This window comes from Lissotriton helveticus, chromosome 6, assembly GCF_964261635.1.
Source record: "Lissotriton helveticus chromosome 6, aLisHel1.1, whole genome shotgun sequence".
NCBI classification, from domain to species: Eukaryota; Metazoa; Chordata; class Amphibia; order Caudata; family Salamandridae; genus Lissotriton; species Lissotriton helveticus.
Window position 1 is genome coordinate 39966083 of NC_136067.1, and position 21915 is coordinate 39987997.

Consider the following 21915-nt stretch of genomic DNA (forward strand, 5'->3'; position numbering starts at 1 on the left):
TACATAGACAGACATCACCACCAGAGGCAACAACAGCACCAGAACCAACACAAGCAGAAGCACAGGTCTGAACCAAGGCACAAGTCACCAGCAGCAAGTGTGCTACTTCTGACCTACACAGACAGACACGACCATTAACACCAGAGGCAACACCAGCACCAGAACCAACACAAGCAGAAGCACAGGTCTGAACCAAGGCACAAGTCACCAGCAGCAAGTGTGCTACTGCTGACCTACACAGACAGACACGACCATTAACACCAGAGGCAACACCAGCACCAGAACCAACACAAGCAGAAGCACAGGTCTGGACCAAGGCACAAGTCACCAGCAGCAAGTGTGCTACTGCTGACCTATACAGACAGTCACAACCATCAACACTAGAGGCAACAACAGCACCAGAAGCAATGCCAACACTAGCACAGGTCTGGACCAGGGCACAAGACACCTGCAGCAGCTGTCTTATTGCTGACATACACAGAGAGGGACCCACCATCACCACCAGAGGGAACAACAGCACCAGAGGCAACAACAGCACCACAGGTCTGGACCAGGCACAAACCACCTGTAGCAGCTGTCTTACTACTGACCTACATAGACAGACATCACCACCAGAGGAAACAACAGCACCAGAACCAACACAAGCAGAAGCACAGGTCTGGACCAAGGCACAAGTCACCAGCAGCAAGTGCACTACTGCTGACCTACACAGACAGTCACAACCATCAACACCAGAGGCAACAACAGCACCAGAAGAAAAGCCAACACTAGCACAGGGCTGGACCAGGGAACAAGTCACCATCAGCAGCTGTCTTACTGCTGACCTACATAGAGAGACATCACCACCAGAGGCAACAACAGCACCAGAACCAACACCAGCAGAAGCACAGGTCTGGACCAGGCACAAGCCACCAGCAGCAAGTGTACTACTGCTGACCTACACAGACAGTCACAACCATCAACACCAGAGGCAACAACAGCACCAGAACCAACACAAGCAGAAGCACAGGTCTGGACCAGGCATAAGTCACCAGCAGCAGCTGTCTTACTGCTGACAAACACAGACGGACCCACCATCACCACCAGAGGCAACAACAGCACCAGAGGCAACAACAGCACCAGAACTAACACAAGCACAAGTCTGAACCAAGGCACAAGCCACCTGCAGCAAATCTGCTACTGCTGACCTACACAGACGGTCACAACCATAAACACTAGAGGCAGCACCAGAACCAACCAAGCACAAGCACAGGCACATGTCTGGACAAGGATACAAGTCACAAGTCACCTGCAGAAACTCTCTCACTGCTGACCTACACAGACGGACACAACCATCCCACCAGGGGCAACAACAACACCAGAAGCAAAGCCAGCACTAGCACAGGGCTGGACCAGGGAACAAGCCACCTGTAGCAGCTGTCTTACTACTGACCTACATAGACAGACATCACCACCAGAGGCAACAACAGCACCAGAACCAACACAAGCAGAAGCACAGGTCTGAACCAAGGCACAAGTCACCAGCAGCAAGTGTGCTACTGCTGACCTACACAGACAGACACAACCATCCCACCAGAGGCAACAACAGCACCAGAAGCAAAGCCAACACTAGCGCAGGGCTGGACCAGGGAACAAGTTACCATCAGCAAGTGGGCTACTGCTGACCTACACAGACAGACACAACCATCCCACCAGAGGCAACAACAGCACCAGAAGCAAAGCCAACACTAGCGCAGGGCTGGACCAGGGAACAAGTTACCATCAGCAAGTGTGCTACTGCTGACCTACACAGACAGACACAACCAACCCACCAGAGGCAACAACAGCACCAGAAGCAAAGCCAACACTAGCGCAGGGCTGGACCAGGGAACAAGTTACCATCAGCAAGTGTGCTACTGCTGAACTACACAGACAGATACCACCATCACCACCACCTAGTCAACAACAGCACCAGAACCAACACAAGCACAGGTCTGGAAGAGGACACGTCACCTGCAGCAAGTATTTACTGCTGACCTACATAGACAGACATCACCACCAGAGGCAACAACAGCACCAGCACCAACACAAGCAGAAGCACATGTCTGGGCCAGGACACAAGTCACCGGCAGCAAGTGTGCTACTGCTGACCTACACAGACGGACACAACCATCCCACCAGAGGCAACAACAGCACCAGGAGCAAAGCCAACACTAGCACAGGGCTGGACCAGTGAACAAGCCACCTGTAGCAGCTGTCTTACTGCTGACCTATATAGACAGACATCACCACCAGAGGCAACAACAGCACCAGAACCAACACAAGCAGAAGCACAGGTCTGGACCAGGGCACAAGTCACCAGCAGCAAGTGTGCTACTGCTGACCTACACAGACGGACACAACCATCCCACCAGAGGCAACAACAGCACCAGAAGCAAAGCCAACACTAGCGCAGGGCTGGACCAGGGAACAAGTTACCATCAGCAAGTGTGCTACTGCTGAACTACACAGACAGATAACACAATCACCACCACCTAGTCAACAACAGCACCAGAACCAACACAAGCACAGGTCTGGAAGAGGACACGTCACCTGCAGCAAGTGTTTACTGCTGACCTACATAGAGAGACATCACCACCAGAGGCAACAACAGCACCAGCACCAACACCAGCACCACAGGTCTGGACCAGGCACAGGTCACCGACCCAAGAGCGGCCAGCAGAGGGTATTAGTGGGATGGAGTGACCCACTCAGGTCCTTATCCCGAGGCACGTGCGCCTGCCCCCGGGTGACCTTGCAGCATGAATGGTCGGCTGCCCATGCCTCGAGGCACTCCCGGTGTGGATGGTGTGTACATGTGGATGGAAGCTCCAGGGGACCACGCGTGTGGACAGGGTGGCATGGACATGGCTGTCTAGGTCCCTCTCTTCAACGTAGGCGGTGGTGGTGACCCCACTGAAGTTCAGCGTCTCCAGCACGTGCACCCGGGGGTGCAACAATGGCCCTCATTCCGACCTGCAACAAGCAAGGCAACTTGGCACTAGCACTAATACTGGGCTACTTTGTCTATCTGCTTCTGGGCGCTACCGTCTTCCAGCTGCTCGAAAAGCAGGCGGAAGAGCATTCCAGGGTCCAGTTCCAGATGGAAAAGCTGAAATTCCTTCAGAACTACACGTGCTTGGACGGTCCAGCGCTGGAACAGTTTGTGCAGGTAGGCGCTTGAACGATTTTTTTATTTATTTATTTATTTTACATTTTTATTTTTTTATTTTTAAAAGAAAAAGCAAACTCAAGCGGGGAGATCAGTGGTTCTTAACCTTTTGACTTCTGTGGACCCCTACTTAATCATTACTGCACCCCGGGGATCCCCAGTGATTCATTGTTGATATCCGGGGACTCCCCACTGAGTCAATACTAGAAGCCGGGGACCCCAGCCTGAGCATTTTCTATGATTTGAACCGCAAAATAATATACAAAAAATGCAGAAACAAGCATTCACTAACTATATGAAAATGATAAAAATATTTTATTTAATTACAAACAAGTTTTAAAAAAAATCTAAATTCTCACTTTAATGGGGAGAATTGGAGTTCTCTAAATTCAATTCATTGTCCACACTACATTCTGTTTGATGCACTTTCTCTGCTCCCGCAAATCAACCAGCAGACACCCATTTCATTTTTAGCCTCCAATTTAAAATTCCTTCAAATTTACAGAACTTCTTAAAATGTTCAATCTTGCTTTTTTGTATACTCTTTATTAGTCTGTTAATATTATTTAATTTTCTAAGCAGTCGTGACCCCCTGAGTAGGGGTCTCCGGACCACAGATTAAGAACCACTGGGATAGATAACATATCATTGCATATCTTTCTAAGAAATCCGTATAGAAATGCTATATCCTGTGAACTTTGCTGACTTTATGTACCTTCTCCTCAGGGGTAAATTATCTGAAAACAATTGTTTGGCTGGCCATTGTTCCAACAGAGCCGCTGGGGGTCATTATGATGTCGGGCGGATTGAATGAAAACAAATATTTACCAATTAAAAAAATTAATTATGACATAAAACAATTAATTGCCAATTAATAATTAATTAAAAATTAAATATTTACCCATTAAAATAAATAAAAATAAATCATTAATTAAAATTATTTAAAATTAATTTACAATTCCTAAAAATTAATAATTAATTTAGTATCCGGTACTAAAACTTAAAATTTACTTAAAAATAACATTATTAATATATAAAAATAATACACATATAATTTAGAACAAGTAAAATACTTAACAGAAAAAATATTACACATACATAATAAAATACATTATAATAATACAAATATCGATATTAGTAACTTCGATATTACTTACATCGATATCAAAAAAATCAATATTACTTACCTTAGGGTCGATATTCTGTCCAACGATATTCTTGACCTCGATATTATGTACCTTCGATATTTCCAACACGATATTTTTGTACGTCGATATTTCAAACTCGATATTTTGACTGTGCACCTCTTAGCACCAGTGCAGGGCAGGCACCCTTGCGCTATGTTGAAAGGGTGCCTGCGATGCACGGGCAATTGTTTATGTACCGGAAGGGACACCTTCATGCACATAAACAATCTTTAAATGTGATTTGCTGTTTCTATGTGTGCTGCAGAATGCATGGAAAGACAAAAAACAAGGAAAGAGGAGAAGCTAATAATCTTTCCTCATATCGCCATTCGAACAACAGGTTTTAATTGGTCTTAATTTTAGGTTCTGCCCCAGCCTTGTACATCTGGTGCAGCATCAAAAAGCATGGGTGTGGCGGTGGAACGCTCACCACAACACCCACTGCACACCCTTTTCACGCTAAGTAGAGCGTGAAAGGGGGCCTTATTTACGAGATGGCGTTAAGCCAAATTAAGTGGCTTCATACTGCCTTGTAAATAAGTTGAAGAATATTGTTACGTTCGTGGAGTTCCCAAACTATTTGAACATTTAAAGAACCTTCCCTAAGTTTGCGGAAGGGACGTTTGCCACGTGCATGCAGGGGTTCGATAGATTTCCCCCATGTTGCTATCACTTCCCACTGTCGCATCAGCATCACCATCCCTGTCGCGATATCTACGGCTCCATGCAGCTTGACCAGGATGTCCTGTAAGACTCCAGGCACAGACTCCTGCTCTCCACCTGTGACTTCATTCTCTTCCTTTTACACATTTGTGGGAAACACAAGAAACAACGCTAGGCTAAATCAGTGCTCGACGGACTTGCAGTAGCAGGTGCAAGGAGCTGCACCACAGGAGTTTGGTATTGTTGTTTAACTTTTGTACAGCGCACAACGTGCCATTGGTGTATCCCTCGCTGTAAAACATTTTGAAAAGAGACACTTTAACCCGTTCGTGCTGCCGTCGGCCATTGGCCGACGGGAGCACTACCTCCCTAGTGCTGCCGTCGGCCAACGGCCGACGCTACCCCGCCCACCCTTTAGAACGCCCACACCGCGGCGGAAAAACTGCAGCGGTTAAGGCGTTAAGATACAAACAAACACACGAAAGGGCATTGTAAGGAAAAGACACCGCTGTGCACTGACTCTTGCACAAGTGATGCTGGATGGTTCGGATAGACTGTGCTACTAACAAGAGGACTAGTCTGGTCCCCTTTGTTCAGGATAAATACTCTCTCTCTGTCTCTTCTCCCCCCGCCCCACTCAGGTGTGGACAAACGTCTGGGCAAGGAAGGTGAAAAATAAAGCTTTGATTTACAGTAGAGTACTGTGCATTAGTTCTGGAGCACAGTGTTGTGAATCAGTTCTGGATTCGAGTACTGTTCATCAGTTCTGGATTCGAGTACTGTGCATCCGTTCTGGAGTATAGCACTGTTCATCAGTTCTGGATTCGAGTACTGTGCATGAGTTCTGGGCTAGAGTACTGTGCATCAGTTCTGGAGTAGAGTACTGTTCATCAGTTCTGGAGTAGAGTACTGTTCATCAGTTCTGGATTCGAGTACTGTGCATCAGTTCTGGAGTAGAGTACTGTTCATCAGTTCTGGATTCGAGTACTGTGCACCAGTTATGGAGTAGAGTACTATACATCAGTTCTAGATTAGAGTACTGTGCATCAGTTCTGGAGTAGAGTACTGTTGATCAGTTCTAGATTAGAATACTATTCATCAGTTCTGGAGTAGAGTACTGTGCATCAGTTCTGGAGTAGAGTACTGTACATCAGTTCTGGATTAGAATACTATACATCAGTTCTGGATTAGAATACTATACATCAGTTCTGGAGTAGAGTACTGTTCATCAGTTCTGGAGTAGAGTACTGTGCATCAGTTCTGGAGTAGAGTACTGTTCATCAGTTCTGGATTCGAGTACTGTTCATCAGTTCTGGATTCGAGTACTGTTCGTCAGTTCTGGATTAGAGTACTGTACATCAGTTCTAGATTAGAGTACTATACATCAGTTCTGGATTAGAATACTATACATCAGTTCTGGAGTAGAGTACTGTTCATCAGTTCTGGAGTAGAGTACTGTGCATCAGTTCTAGATTAGAATACTATACATCAGTTCTGGAGTAGAGCACTGTGCATCAGTTCTGGAGTAGAGTACTGTACATCAGTTCTGGATTAGAATACTATACATCAGTTCCTGGATTAGAATACTATACATCAGTTCTGGAGTAGAGTACTGTTCATCAGTTCTGGAGTAGAGTACTGTGCATCAGTTCTGGAGTAGAGTACTGTTCATCAGTTCTGGAGTAGAGTACTGTTCATCAGTTCTGGATTCAAGTACGGTTCATCAGTTCTGGATTAGAGTACTGTACATCAGTTCTAGATTAGAGTACTATACATCAGTTCTGGATTAGAATACTATACATCAGTTCTGGAGTAGAGTACTGTTCAGCAGTTCTGGAGTAGAGTACTGTGCATCAGTTCTGGAGTAGAGTACTGTTCATCAGTTCTGGAGTAGAGTACTGTGCATCAGTTCTGGAGTAGAGTACTGTTCATCAGTTCTGGAGTAGAGTACTGTGCATCAGTTCTGGAGTAGAGTACTGTTCATCAGTTCTGGATTCGAGTACTGTGCATCAGTTCTGGAGTAGAGTACTGTGCATCAGTTCTGGATTAGAGTACTGTGCATCAGTTCTGGATTAGAGTACTCTGAATCAGTTATGGATTTGAGTACTGTTCATCAGTTCTGGATTAGAGTACTGTTAATCAGTTCTGGATTAGAGTACTGTGCATCAGTTCTGGAGTAGAGTACTGTTCAGCAGTTCTGGAGTAGAGTACTGTGCATCAGTTCTGGAGTAGAGTACTGTTCATCAGTTCTGGAGTAGAGTACTGTGCATCAGTTCTGGAGTAGAGTACTGTTCATCAGTTCTGGATTCGAGTACTGTGCATCAGTTCTGGAGTAGAGTACTGTTAATCAGTTCTGGATTAGAGTACTGTGCATCAGTTCTGGAGTAGAGTACTGCTCATCAATTCTGGATTAGAGCATTGTGCATCAGTTCTATATTAGAGTATTGTGCCTCAGTTCCGGATTAGAGTACTGTTGATGAGTTCTAGATTAGAGTACTGTGCATCCGTTCTGGATTAGAGTACTGTTGATGAGTTCTAGATTAGAGTACTGTGCATCAGTTCTGGATTAGAGTACTGTACATCAGTTCTGGAGTAGAGTACTGCTCATCAATTCTGGATTAGAGTACTGTGCATCAGTTCTATATTAGAGTATTGTGCCTCAGTTCTGGATTAGAGTACTGTTGATGAGTTCTAGATTAGAGTTCTGTGCATCCGTTCTGGATTAGAGTACTGTTGATGAGTTCTAGATTAGAGTACTGTGCATCAGTTCTGGATTAGAGTACTGTGCATCAGTTGTGGATTAGAGTACTGTTCATCAGTTCTGGGGTAGAGTATTGTGCATCAGTTCTGGATTAGCGTACTGTGCATCAGTTCTGGATTAGAGTACTGTGCATCAGATATGGAGTAGGGTACTATTGATCAGTTTTGGATTAGAGGTCTGTATATTAGTTCATAAGGAGTATGATAACATTACTTCTGAGGTACAGCATTGTGAATCAGTTCTGAAGTAGAGTACTGTTCATCAGTTCTGGGGTAGACTACTGTGCATCAGTTCTGGATTAGAGTACTGTGCATCAGTTCTGGATTAGAGTAATGTGCATAAATTCTGGATTAGAGTACTCTGCATCAGTTATGGACTTGAGTACTGTTCATCAGTTCTGGATTAGAGTATTATGCATCAGTTCTAGATTAGAGTACTGTGCATCAGTTCTGCATAAGAGTACTGTGCATCAGTTCTGGAGTAGAGTACTGTTAATCAGTTCTGGATTAGAGTACTGTGCATCAGTTCTGGAGTAGAGTACTGTGCATCAGTTCTGGAGTAGAGTACTGCTCATCAATTCTGGATTAGAGTACTGTGCATCAGTTCTATATTAGAGTATTGTGTCTCAGTTCTGGATTAGAGTACTGTTGATGAGTTCTAGATTAGAGTACTGTGCATCCGTTCTGGATTAGAGTACTGTTGATGAGTTCTAGATTAGAGTACTGTGCCTCAGTTCTGAATTAGAGTACTGTTGATGAGTTCTAGATTAGAGTACTGTGCATCCGTTCTGGATTAGAGTAGTGAGTGCAGAGTAGTGAGTGCAGAGTAGTGAGGGCAGAGTAGTGAGTAGTGAATAGTGAGTGCAGAGTAGTGAGTAGTGAGTGCAGAGTAGTGAGTAGTGAGTGCAGAGTAGTGAGTAGTGAGTGCAGAGTAGTGAGTGCAGAGTAGTGAGTAGTGAGTGCAGAGTAGTGAGTAGTGAGCGCAGAGTAGTGAGTAGTGAGTGCAGAGTAGTGAGTGCAGAGTAGTGAGTGAGTGCAGAGTAGTGAGTGCAGAGTAGTGAGTAGTGAGTAGTGAGTGCAGAGTAGTGAGTAGTGAGTGCAGAGTAGTGAGTGCAGAGTAGTGAGTGCAGAGTAGTGAGTAGTGAGTGCAGAGTAGTGAGTGCAGAGTAGTGAGTAGTGAGTGCAGAGTATTGAGTGCAGAGTATTGAGTGCAGAGTATTGAGTGCAGAGTATTGAGTGCAGAGTATTGAGTGCAGAGTGCAGAGTATTGAGTGCAGAGTATTGAGTGCAGAGTATTGAGTGCAGAGTATTGAGTGCAGAGTGCAGAGTATTGAGTGCAGAGTATTGAGTGCAGAGTATTGAGTGCAGAGCATTGAGTGCAGAGTATTGAGTGCAGAGTAGTGAGTGCGTAGATTAGTGAGTGCGTAGAGTAGTGAGTGCGTAGAGTAGTGAGTGCGTAGAGTAGTGAGTGCGTAGAGTAGTGAGTGCGTAGAGTAGTGAGTGCAGAGTAGTGAGTCTAGAGTAGTGAGTGCAGAGTAGTGAGTGCAGAGTAGTGAGTGCAGAGTAGTGAGTGCAGATGCAGAGTGAGTGTGTAAATGCAGAGTGAGTGTGCAGAGCAGTGAGTGCAGGTGCAGAGCGGTGTGTGCTGTTGAGTGCAGTGCAGAGTGGTGTGTGCTGTTGAGTACAGAGTGGTGTGTGCTGCTGAGTGCAGAGTGCTGTGTGCTGTTGAGTGCAGAGTGCTGTGTGCTGTTGAGTGCAGAGTGGTGTGTGCTGTTGAGTGCAGAGTGCTGTGTGCTGTTGAGTGCAGAGTGGTGTGTGCTGTTGAGTGCAGAGTAGTGAGTGCTGTTGAGTGCAGAGTGCTGTGTGCTGTTGAGTGCAGAGTGCTGTGTGCTGTTGAGTGCAGAGTGCTGTGTATTGGCAATGTAAATGACAATGCCATTTATTTATGATTTAAAGAAAAAAAAGAAATGTCATGAGCAATGCCAATAGCTCTACCTTTAATGATGCCGAGACCATGGCATTGTAAATGCTTGTTCTTGATGTTTGTATACTCTTATGGTTTTTGCTATGAACCGAATAAAGTACTTTGACTTTGAAACATAAAAGTAACTAGTTGTTACATCAAATAAAACATTTAAATGAACATTAAACAACATAGAAACATGTTTTAACAAAAACATATTACATCAGTAAAATAATTATAAACCACCCCAAATAAAAATATAGCTAAATATATAACAATATTTTCTTGAGGGTATTTTAACCAGGTGGAGTGTAGATCTTGAGACATTCACTGCACTACCTGGTTACACTTAATTAATTGACCTAGAAATCGTCTTGTTGGTGTGGGTAGTATAACACATCATTGTTGGGGGTATTGATCCAGGCCGAAACATGTTGCTCACTCCTTTTGGGTTGAAATAATACCCGCTCTTTGAACTGCTTTCTACCCATTGGATGCAAAAATGAAATTATAGTCTACCGAGAGGTAGGTTAAATCATTTTTCTCATCCACCATTTTTTCCCTGCTGCACTTACCAAAATCTATACACCCACACCAGTACTCATGGGAGTTCTTCTATTTGTACACCTCAAAAAATGTCTTTTATGGAGGACTCGGGCATATGCACGGTGGCAGTCAGCAGGACTGTTTCATGTTGCCCTCACACATCCCAAGAGATGTCATGCTTCATTATAGGTGTTATAGCAAACAAATGATGGACGGAATGCTGACAATGCAAACATTCACCACCAGTCAAAAGATCTGGGTTAAATCCATTGTTCTTTTGCTCACTATGCCACCCCAGTTTTGACCCAGCCATATGCAAATCAGTCTTGACCCTGTGCCCCATGGGAACAGTCCAGACCGAACTGCCAAGCCAGGTCCTCCCTGGACCAGAATCAAGCATCCTGGGACCGGTTTCAGGGTATGTCACCCTTCTTCAGCCAGGCTTGCTTGAATCCAGTGGCACAGTGAGCAAGGGACCCACGTCTGGGCATACCCATCCCACTTAGGGCGAAAAGTGTTACAGCGAACAAATGATGGATGGAATGCTGACAATGCAAACATTCTACCCCAGTCAAAAGATCTGGGTTAAATCCATCATTCACATGCTTCATTATAGGGCCATTGCTCCTTGTTGGGCTGGCGCTGCATGCACAACGGGTCCCCAAAGGGTCACTTTGGTGGAGATCTTTTATTGGTATGTTGAATGACAAATGCAAGGTAGAGTCTAGGTGAGATGGTATCTAATGTTCGATGATGTGGGTTAACACTGGTCAGGGAGGCCACCAGTTATTTTAATAACTGAACCGCCCTGTCAGATCAAAAACCTTTATAGGTTAATGCTACCAAAGGGGTCATAAGGTACCCTGTTGGTCTGATGTGAGTTCCCTCTTTAGGGTCAAACTACTTTTTGATGTTGGCTTTCCAACCTCCAACTGGAGATTAAACTCCCTAGGGTGTGGCAGAGGTGCGATGCTCAGTCATGCTAAAGGTTTCTGTGCGCGATCTTGTTGTCGCACCTACCTCGTCCTCTGCTTCCCCCAAATGAGGTTGGAAAGCCAACATCAAAAAGTAGGTACCACTCAAAGGGCACAGCTTTTGACACAGTTGTGGGGTAGGAAGATTCACTCACTATTCCTGTCCTGACGAAGCACCACAGATCCTCCTGACCACGAGGGGCGCGAAACATGTTGACTGACTAGAGTTGGAATAATATTAATACCATTCATAATAATATTAATTATAACAATAGCATTAACAATACCATTCATAATAATAAGAAGAAGAAGAAGAGGAATTAAACCATTATTAATAATAATAGTAATAATGTTATCATTAATCATAATAATAATGATGATAATTCATAATAACAATTTGTAATAAGAATGATTACAATACTACTAATAATAATAATATTATCCATAATAATAATCCATCAATACTATGTATAATATAATACAATGTCAATATTATTAGTATAATTATGTTTTATTATTAATAATAATAATAAGAATAACAATAATAAAAATTATCATTATTATAATTGTCTTATTGTTATTATCAATAATAATAATAATAATGCTTATGATTTTGGTGATGATGTCGGCAACGAGGGTTTGTGCAGTCTGTGCAAGGTCAAGGCCATGAGAGCTGGGGTGCTGCGGCCCCAGCGTCCACGCATAGAAGAAGTCTGGACCCTTTGTAACTGGAATGCAGCGTCAGCCTTTATTGTCCACTGGTATAAAGTTTTAGCTATTTCTCCCATGTCCATCTCCCCACTGCTAGAATCACACTCTAGAACCCATTCACTACATCATCCAACACACATAGGGGCATATTTACAAGGGAAGTGGCGGAGCGTGGCATTGGCCTTCCTGGTTTAATGCGCACTCCGTCACTTCCAAAGCACAGAGCTGCACCATATTTACAAGGATATGGTGCAGCCCTGCGTTACCTGCTGGCTGTCGCTACACCTAGCTGTGTAGCACCAATGCAGGCAGCCTTGCACCATAGTGCAAGGGTGTGTGCTTGCAGGGGAAGATTGTTTATGTAAGGTCTCCCTTCCTGCACATAAACAATCTTTAAATGGTGTGTTATAACTTTTATGTGTGCTGCTTAATGCAGAACACACAGAAGTTGCAAAACATAATTTTTTAATGATTGTTTATAAACAGGAAGGGGCACCTTCCTGTACAAAAACAAGCATTGGCCTTTTGCTGTTTCCATGTATACTGCACAAGGCAGCTCATATGGAAACAGCAAAAACGAGTACGAATAAAGCATTTCTCCTCATTGCACCAAGGTAAGGCCAGGTTTTCCCTGGTCTTAATTCTGGCGCCGCCTCCTATTTATGCCTCTCTTGTAAATAGGATGCAGCGTCAAAGTCAATGGGTGTTGCAGCAGAACGCCCACCTCAATACCCATTGCCCTCCCCTTTCATACTAGGCATGGCGTGAAAGGGGCCTTATTTACAAGGCGGTGTCAAGCCACGTTAAGTGGCTTAACACCGCCTTGTAAATTAGGCGAAGCCCCTATCGCCAAAGGAATGTCATAAAAAGTGACGTTCCCGTGGCGATAGGGGCTTGTACACATACCCCACTGGGTCATTTAGAGTTGTGGCTCACACTAGCACTGACATCTGGCCAATGTGTGAAGCAGCCCAATAAGGAAGCACGCCGCCCTAGGGTGGGTGTGGGCTTTCATCCTAAAGGAGCTGTTCCTCTTCAGGTTGCACCAAAGAGATCTTTCCATCTTGTCTACACCTAAAGCACTATTTCTGTGAGGTAAAGTAGGGATGGTGTACTCTGGGTACTCTCCTCTCATCTGCCTCTTAGCTCATGAGTGCAATGGTTAATTTGCGCCTGTGTCTGCTGGTGCTCAGCACCAGCACTTAATTCTCAACACCAGCACTTATGACAGGCCACCGCCTGCTGCTGCTGTTTCTCTAATTTTGGCTTGACGACAGCGCAGTGTTTCATTTTTTAATATACATTAAAAATGAATAATGCCTTTCACCCTGCCCATCTCTATAGGGTTGTGTGGATGGAATAGTCCAAATTTTCACACTTGTATGAGTGTGCTGGTTAGTGGTTCTGGTATTGGCAGTGCTGGCAGGGGGTAGTGGGTTGTACAAGCTGAGGGGCCTCCTGAGAAGGGTCTTGGCACTTATGATTTATACAAAGTAAGCACTGCTTGTCTTCTGATGCTTGTCTCAGCTCCACTTGTGTGCATTGTCGCTCCCATGCCCTTGCCTTGTGAGTGCTGGCCCAGGCTGAAAGCAAAGGGTGGTCCCAACACTGATGATGCATCAGTGATGCATGCTATTCGGTGAGAGAAGGGAAGCCGATTGACATAAAAGTGCACCATCCCTCTGCGTATGGATACAGCGTACATAGCTGATGTACCAAACTCTTCCAGCAGCTGGGTGTATCTGGAGTTAGACAGCTCACAGAGGGTCATATGTATCAAGCAAATTCGCATTCGTAAACGCCGAAATTCGCAGAATTTCGGCGTTTGCGAATGCGAATTTGCCAAATGGTATGTATCAAGGAAAATCTGGTGCAAAACAAGGAATCGCAAAATTTGTGATTCCTTATTTTGCAATTGCATTAAAGGAATCACACATTTTGCGATTCCTTAAATGCAATGTATGAAGCATAAAAAAATGAAAATTGTCCTTAAGGATTCGCAAATTACCACTAACTTCAAGTTGGTGGTAATTTGCGAATTCCTTGAAAAATGCAATTTTTTTTCATTTTTCAAAGTGCCATGTGACGCACATACATGCCCTTAGGGCATGTATGTGCGCCACATGTGCACCCATGCTTATTTCAGGGGTGCAACAGGGTGTCCTTTGGACACCCCTGCACCCTTGAAATTATTCTCAATTTACGATTCTCAAATTGCGAATCGCAAATTTAGTATAACTTCCCATTCATTCCTATGGCCCATAGAAATGAATGGGAAAGTATTCCTTAATTTAGATTCACAATTTGCTAATCGCAATTAAGGAATACTAAGAATTCGCAAAAAAATTGCGAATTTGTACATACATTTCTATTTGCGATTCTGAAATAGCGATTTCTAAAAAATCGCTATTTCAGAATCGCAAATCAGGTTGATGATACATATCACAGAATCAGGACCTGCATGCTATCATGTGTATTCCTTGGTCAATGCTGCCATCTAGTGTTGATAGAATAAAATTCAGGTTTAGGGCTGACTGGCAGGAAAGTGAAACAACTACTCACAGTGCAGCTGGAAACCAGCAACATGCCCGGGTCATGAAAAAGAACACAATAGCGATACGGATAATTTGGCGCATTCAGGTCCCTAGAGTAAACGCAGGCTTCGTGTAATCTCCTCCTAACCGTTGGAGAACTTTGAAGTTAAATTAGTACTATCACTAAATATACTTCATTACACTGCATAAATTGGCCTTTCTTGCTGCATAATTTAGTCAACGCTGCTGCATAATTTGATCCTCCCCACTTCATAATTCAGGTTGCTTTGTCTATAAGTGATGTCATCAATTATGTCATGCCATGAATGATGTTATTTAACATATCATGAGTGATGTGTGAGGTCATAAGCAGTGCATGATAGGGTGCAAGTTATAGCTAGTTCACTATCTATCTATCGTTCGTCCGTCCGTCCGACCGTCTGTCCATCTGTCATCTGTTGTCTGTCTGTCTGTCTAGCTATCTACCTATCTACCTATCTATCTATCTATCTTTCTATCTATCTATCTATCTAGTTATAGCTAGTTCACTATCTATCTATCGTTCGTCCGTCCGTCCGACCGTCTGTCCATCTGTCATCTGTTGTCTGTCTGTCTGTCTAGCTATCTACCTATCTACCTATCTATCTATCTATCTTTCTATCTATCTATCTATCTAGTTATAGCTAGTTCACTATCTATCTATCGTTCGTCCGTCCGTCCGTCTGTCCATCTGTCGTCTGTCGTCTGTCTGTCTGCCTATCTGCCTATCTATCTATCTATCTATCTATCTATCTATCTATCTATCTATCTATCTATCTATCTATCTATCTATCTATCTATCTATCTATCTATCTATCTATCTATCTATCTATCTATCTATCTATCTGTCTGTCTATCTGTCTGTCTGTCTGTCTGTCTGTCTGTCTGTCTGTCTGTCTGTCTGTCTGTCTGTCTGTCTGTCTGTCTATCTATCTATCTATCTATCTATCTTTTACTCCGGGCCACTGGGATTTTGTGAGTCTTTTTACACATAATTATGGATTTGCTGCATTTGCCACACAATCCATCATCTACTGCATAATTTGCAGATTTAAAACCACAAAAAAATGTTTCTAGCTCAAATAGATCAAAGTTACTAAAAATGCAGTGACACATGTTGCTGTGCAGCGGAAGGCACTTCACAAAAGATGATTGTTCGCCTTTCAGTTGCATTCTGCTGTATTGGATGTGAAACTAGAACCAATAAAGGTGAATCCTTTGACCAGACAGTGTTAACGTGTAAAAATTGCAAGATACTGAATTGATACTATCACAAAATGTGCTACATTATACCACATAATTCGCATTTTCATGCTGCGTAATTTAGTACGCCCTGCCACATAATGTTGCCCTCCTTCGCCCGCATGATTCAGTGGCTCTGCTTATACTGTGGTACTGCAGCCTTATAACTGCATTTAATGCATATGATATGTATTTCTTGGAAAGGTAATTACAGGTGCATTTAATTTCTATACATTTGATGTGAGTACACCTGCATGGTGACAGGGGCACTGCAAATATGCAACTGCTTTAATGTCTGTGACGATGCAATGAATTGGAAGGGCAGCTGTAGCAATCGTTTGGCTGAAATGACATTCGTATCTTAATAGTGGCAGTGAAGACTTACACCAGCCTTTAACATCTGTTCGGAAATGCAGAGGTGGTGAGTGGAACTACAGACACCTTTCATTTCTATTTAACCCCTTGCCTGCTCATGACGGAACCATGGCGCGATGAGACACGGGCGGCGTGTGCTCATGATGGCGTAGTTCCGCCATGCAGCTGCCGCTCCGCCCACTCGGCATTAATTCCCCACCTGTGCGGGTGAATTAATGAGCGTGCGGGACTGTGACGGAACCACACCGTCATGACCACACGCCAGACATGACTCATGGCGGCGTGGTTCCGTCACGAGCACAGCGACGCCGCGCACACCACTGCGCAGCGGCAAATTTCGCACCGCGGCCAAGGGGTTAATATAACATATGTTGCTTAATAGGTGATGCAATGTATGTTGTCTTTAGTGACGTCATCCCTGATGTCCCTTGTGAGGTCATGAGCAGTGCACTGGTGGGCGCCATGATTGCATAACCCACCATATTTGGGTGGAGGTCCCTGGGGAGTTAGATGATGGTCTGTAACCATCCCATCTCTTCTGTAGAGGCCTATATGGTCCTAGATGCTGCTAACCATAATGTCATTATCAATATATAAATATATACTGGCGTTTCTTACAGCTGTAATAATCCTTTACATTGCAGATGGTTTGTCAAATGGGAAACAGCCTCTACAATGCAGCTCGAACCACGCTGTGCCTTTACAACATGGTCTGAATCACAAATGCCTCTTTACAACACATTCCTTTGGATGTACGTCGTTACAACGCATGCTTTTACAACACATGCCTTTACGATGCAAGTTTTACAACGCAAGTCGTTACAACGACTTGCGTTGGGGGGCGCTGGATAGTGAATAGTTTAATTTACTATTCCAACACCAGTCCCCATGGATAGTAGGGAAGGTGTTGGATAGTAAATTAAAACTATTCCCTATCCTAGAGCGCCCCCCAGCGAAAGCATTGTTGGACCGATGTTGGACATTAAGTCCAACACTTTCCAGGTCTGGTGGCTCAGTGGACTAAAGCAGCCACTGCAGGGGCCTGTGTTCGACCTCATAGTCACAGGTTCAAATCCCCGCGGGTCCACTCGGCCTTTCATCCATCTGAGGTTGATAAAGTGAGTACCATTGAGTTGGGTAACAATATACATCTGTTATTCAGAGCCAGGACACCTACGGGTAATCATGCGCTTTACAAATACACCTGTTATGTTATGTTCCCTACTGTTGCAGAGACTGGAGTTGGAATAGTAAGCCGTACTATTTCAAAGTCCAGCGCATTCCCTAAGGCAAGTCATTGTAACAACGTGCGTGGTAAAGGCATACGTTTTAAAGATGCATTCGTGGTTCGGACCGCGTTGTAAAGGCATGCATGGTTAACACACAACCTTGTCAAATACCCCAGAAGGGAGGAACCGCTGAAAGTTACAGTAAGTGGTCACCGGCGGCCAGCTCACCGCCTACCTCGAAGCACTGCTGGAATCAAACACCCACAAATCACTCTGATACAACTCTGTGGATGTGGCAAACCTCATGCCTAGAGCCCCTAGAATTATTATAAGATCAAGTATTATCCGTTAATACCTTCTAATGTGTGAACCAAACTGTGTTTCTTTCAGATCATCATGGAAGCCTGGGAGAACGGCGTGAACCCGAAAGGAAATTCAAGCAATCCAAGCAACTGGGACTTCAGCAGCTCCTTCTTCTTCGCAGGAACAGTTGTCACTACTATAGGTAACTGCGTCACTTAGGGTCATACGTAATCAGTCCCCTATGGATTATAGATGCAAGCCTCTTTAACTAGGCAGGACCATGAATCTTATTTCTGTAGGTTTTTAGCATGATTCCCTTTAAGTAGGCAGAACCATGAAGCTTCTTTCTGTAGGTGTAGGCGCAAATCCTTTCCAGTAGGCAGGACCATGAAGCTTCTTTCTGTAGGTGTAGGCGCAAATCCTTTCAAGTAGGAAGGACCATGAAGCTTCTTGCTGTAGGTGAAGGCGCAAATACTTTCAAGTAGGCAGGACCATGAAGCTTCTTTCTGTAGGTGTAGGCGCAAATCCTTTCAAGTAGGCAGGACCATGAAGCTTCTTTCTGTAGGTGTAGGCGCAAATCCTTTCAAGTAGGCAGGACCATGAAGCTTCTTTCTGTAGGTGTAGGCGCAAATCCTTTCAAGTAGGCAGGACCATGAAGCTTCTTTCTGTAGTTGTAGGCGCAAATCCTTTCAAGTAGGCAGGACCATGAAGCTTCTTTCTGTAGGTGTAGGTGCAAATCCTTTTAAGTAGGACGGACCATGAAGCTTCTTTCTGTAGGTGTAGGCGTGAGTCCCTTTAACTAGGCAGGACCATGAAGCTTCTTTCTGTAGGTGTAGGCGCAAATCCTTTTAAGTAGGCAGGACCATGATGCTTCTTTCTGTAGGTGTAGGCGGAAATCCTTTTAAGTAGGCAGGAACATGAAGCTTTTTTCTGTAGGTGTAGGCGCAAATCCTTTTAAGTAGGCAGGACCTTGAAGCTTCTTTCTCTAGGTGTAGGCGCAAATCCTTTTAAGTATGCAGAACCATGAAGCTTCTTTCTGTAGGTGTAGGCGCAAATCCTTTTAACTAGGCAGGACCATGAAGCTTCTTTCTGTAGGTGTAGGCGCAAATCCTTTTCAGAAGGCAGGACCATGAAGCTTCTTTCTGTAGGTGTAGGCGTGAGTCCCTTTATCTAGGCAGGACCATGAAGCTTCTTTCTGTAGGTGTAGGCGCAAATCCTTTTAAGTAGACAGGACCATGATGCTTCTTTCTGTAGGTGTAGGCGGAAATCCTTTTAAGTAGGCAGGACCATGAAGCTTCTTTCTGTAGGTGTAGGCGCAAATCCTTTTAAGTAGGCAGGACCTTGAAGCTTCTTTCTCTAGGTGTAGGCGCAAATCCTTTTAAGTAGGCAGAACCATGAAGCTTCTTTCTGTCGGTGTAGGTGTCGTGTATTTCTATAGGTTCTGAATCAGTCCCCCTATTCCTGACCCTATTCTGGTTAAACTAACTATCAAGTTAACTAACAGTCAGCCCATGAGGCAAGAAAACCCCCATGATGCAGATACCGTTATCTGACGCAGTCACACTACGGCACAGGAACGTGTTATCTGATTAGGTCATAACGCTTGAGATCTAATTAGACAAGCGACATTCCTCCAGCCCCTGATAAGGCATACGACGTTCTCATAACAAATCAAACCTATGACAACCTGGATAATCCGTGCGGCCATTGTTTTGATTTCACAGAGAACTTTAGTAAAGAATGTGCTAACGAGCAAGTCGTATGACATCTTTATTGACGTATCTATGTCCATCCTTACGTCAATCTCGGCACCTTTAAGGTATAAATATTGCCGACCTTGCCCTATGCAAACACACGCGTGGTGACAAGACGGAGCAGCAATACTTGCCGAAGCCGAGAGCAGAAGCAGACCCCGCTGGCAGCAGCCCCGCCTTCCTGACGCGCTGAGAGACGCGCTGCTATCTCAAACCGAGAGACCCAGCACCGGCGCTTTCGGGCAGCCCTCGCAGGCAGCCTGGAATATCGAGAGCAGAGAAAGAGATACCATTCCTCATTCATCCTAACTTCCAGGTACAGAACTGAATAACCCCTCACAGAGAATTCTTTAGTTATTCACTTGGCAAAAACAAACTTAACTTAAACTGTAACTTTCTATTCCCGCCCACGCATTAGACTTAGGTCAGGTACACGGGGTAGGCGTATTTAGAAACACCAGTTGAGTACGTTTAGTCAAATGTATATGTGTGTGTAAATATATTTTAATCATTTCTAAACATCATATGGCTCAGAAACCATATCAATGTTTTTACAGTATTATTTTATACTATTGCTTTTAATGTATGCACTTTACTTAACTATAAGTATTGCAATAATATCGATCCATTTCTCATGTATGAGAAAAGAGACTGATCAATAAATAACACCTTTTTATTGAACACGCCCGTCTCTTACTTTTCTCTACATTCTGATGAGACTAAGAATGCACGTACTGACTGAGTAAAATAATTGCCTTGTGCTCACACGACTCTCGAGATTGACTCTTGATTAGGGGAGAGCAAAGTTGTCATGTTCTATGGTTGTCAGAAACTAAATCCCTTCTTGTCTAATCAGGGGAGTTAATTCCTTCCTTGAACATTCGAGAAAGTTTCTAGCGAACTCTGAGCTTAGCTGGCAAACCCAAAAATTAAGTCTAGTATCGACAGTAGTAGACCTAGTTAACGTCTGGCCTAGGCCTTTACTGCTGTAGGTACTATTCCAATGCGCAGAGCCTATTGGGAAAATAGGAGCTACACTACATGGCGCCCAACGCGTTTGGAAAGGGCGATAAAACTAACGTAAGACATTTAGAGTAACTCAGTCGTGCTTTCTCACTCAGACCCCTTTTCCCAAATACTCCAAAGACGTCTGGAGTGGGTGAAAGGTTATATCCTCCAAAACCTCGCAGGAGGGAACTCCTATGTATGGTTCTTGGTATAGTCAACGTTGAAGGATAAACAGTTCCAAAATATTGTGCATCTAATCTCTGTTTCCATAAAGAAACCTGATCTGCAAACAAACATAATACCATCCTGTCTGTAAAATGGCAGAGAGTGATGATGAAAGAGAGGCAGTAAGATTAGCAACTGAACTCGCAGATGCTGATGCTACCATGCAAGCAGCAGACCCGAATATAACACTCATTCCGGTCATTAAAAGGAGATCTATAACCTTAAAACTTATAGAAAATGGACTGACACCTAGAGGTGGCACAGTCATATTCGTAATCGAGGCACACGAATATCGGCAGACAGAGGTATACTATTCATGGATACATTTTCCAGCAGCTAATGCTGTAACAAAGTACTTCCACTATTACAAAGTAGAGGAACCTCCTGAAATGTACACTCCTTTCGAGGAGGTGGAAGTACCACTCAAATTCCAAAAGCATTTGCTCTTATTTGATGGCGCCCTAAAACATAACAATCACATTACCAGGCTCGGTCCTTTAGGTAGACCAGGAGCAACGTGGCCGGTCTTAGCCGGATACACACCACATCCAGACATCGAAAGAATGCCTGCAGCAGAGCTGTTAATACAGCTAAAACAACTACTAAAAATTCATAGACAATTAGTTCAGTATGTAATGCGGACTTCAACAATTCAGCCAGCGATTAAACTTCCACAGCTGACCCCTCACCAGGGGAACACAAATAAAATTACACCACAGAACATCCAATCCTGCCTAGGTAAAGTTCCAGCTAAACGGGAACAGATACCATTCTGGTTGGCACAGAAAATTACCCAAATAGAGGCGGTGTTTCCTGACACCACCCCGCTAGAAAAACACAGGATTCTGACTATATGTCTCCCAATGGGAATCGCACCACACATTGAGGACTGTGACACTTGGGGTACAGTCTTTGCTTCCATCTACACAAAAACGCACGGTGTTCCATCCATTTCGGTAATACCAGATGTGCTAAAACAAATTCAAGATGAATACGGTCCAGAACCTGCTTTAACTCTTGGTATGAAATTACTGAAAGACTTCAAGCAGGTCTCGGCTATATTACTAGCCAACATAAAAGGTGAAGCAGCAAACGTGGCGATCCGCCAGAGGTTAAAAGAGACAGATATAGCAGACCAACCAGCTGAAATTGCCAGAATCATAGAAAAATCCTATGAAGAACTAGGCAGAGATAGTCTAGGTGGAATACCAG

General features: G+C 44.0%; 1 protein-coding gene across 1 annotated transcript in view; it reads left to right on the top strand.

The window, feature by feature from the left end:
• The first annotated feature begins 554 nt into the window (after nucleotides 1-554).
• The window catches only part of LOC144761203 (potassium channel, subfamily K, member 16-like), a 53279-nt gene continuing 31918 nt past the window's right edge, over nucleotides 555-21915 (top strand). The window contains exons 1-2 of the mRNA XM_078646696.1: nucleotides 555-3190; nucleotides 17804-17918. Of these exons, the coding sequence (XP_078502822.1) occupies nucleotides 2978-3190; nucleotides 17804-17918 (328 nt within the window). The 5' untranslated portion in view covers nucleotides 555-2977. The remainder of the gene's footprint in view (nucleotides 3191-17803; nucleotides 17919-21915) is intronic.